The sequence below is a fragment of the Oxyura jamaicensis genome, assembly GCF_011077185.1.
Source record: "Oxyura jamaicensis isolate SHBP4307 breed ruddy duck chromosome 2 unlocalized genomic scaffold, BPBGC_Ojam_1.0 oxy2_random_OJ71432, whole genome shotgun sequence".
Lineage (NCBI taxonomy): Eukaryota > Metazoa > Chordata > Aves > Anseriformes > Anatidae > Oxyura > Oxyura jamaicensis.
This window is the reverse complement of record NW_023303441.1, coordinates 89-684: the sequence shown is the minus strand read 5'-3', so window position 1 is coordinate 684 and position 596 is coordinate 89. Positions and strand designations below refer to the sequence as shown.

At 70.5% G+C, this 596-nt stretch overlaps 1 protein-coding gene across 1 annotated transcript in view; it reads right to left on the bottom strand.

Annotated features, from left to right (window-relative positions):
• Positions 1 to 246, bottom strand: part of LOC118157011 (SCO-spondin-like) — a gene marked incomplete at its 5' end in the record, with an annotated part of 4,627 nt that extends 4,381 nt beyond the window's left edge. The window contains one exon of the mRNA XM_035311266.1: positions 94 to 246. Coding sequence (XP_035167157.1) covers positions 94 to 246 — 153 coding nt within the window. The remainder of the gene's footprint in view (positions 1 to 93) is intronic.
• Between the last annotated feature and the right edge of the window lie 350 nt (positions 247 to 596).

Below are 596 nucleotides of genomic sequence, written 5' to 3'. Positions count from 1 at the left end.
CACCCCATGCCACCCCTTCCAATTAATGCCACCCCAAGGACCCCGTGCCACCCCAGGGCAGTGCAAGGTGCTGGGGCAGGGCCCGGCACTCACCCCGACACACGTGGGTGTTGCAGGTCTTGCTCTGCAGGGCCAGCCCTGGGCACCCCCCCGGGGGGGGGCAATCCCGCCGGCGGAGCTGCTCCCCCCCGCCGCAGGAGACGCTGCAGGGCCCCCACGGGGACCACTCGCCCCACGGCTCCTCTTCTGCAGGACAGGGGAAGCAACGTGGGGGCGCGGGGGGACCCCGACTGCCCCGGTGGCGGGGATGTGAGCAGCGTGATCCTGCTCGCTGTGCCAGCACCAACGGTGGCACCAGCACCCACACCCCGTGGGGAAAGAGCCCCGGGCAGGATCTGCGCTGCCCCAGCTGGATGCCCCACACTGCACAGCACCGAGTGGCACTGCACTGCACCACGCAGCACCACACGGCACCGAGTGGCACTGCACTGCAACGGATGGAACCGCACCGCACTGCACTGCACCACGCTGTGCCACGCAGCACCACGGGGCACTGACTGGCAGCTCATGGCACTGCATGGCACGGCACGGTGCTG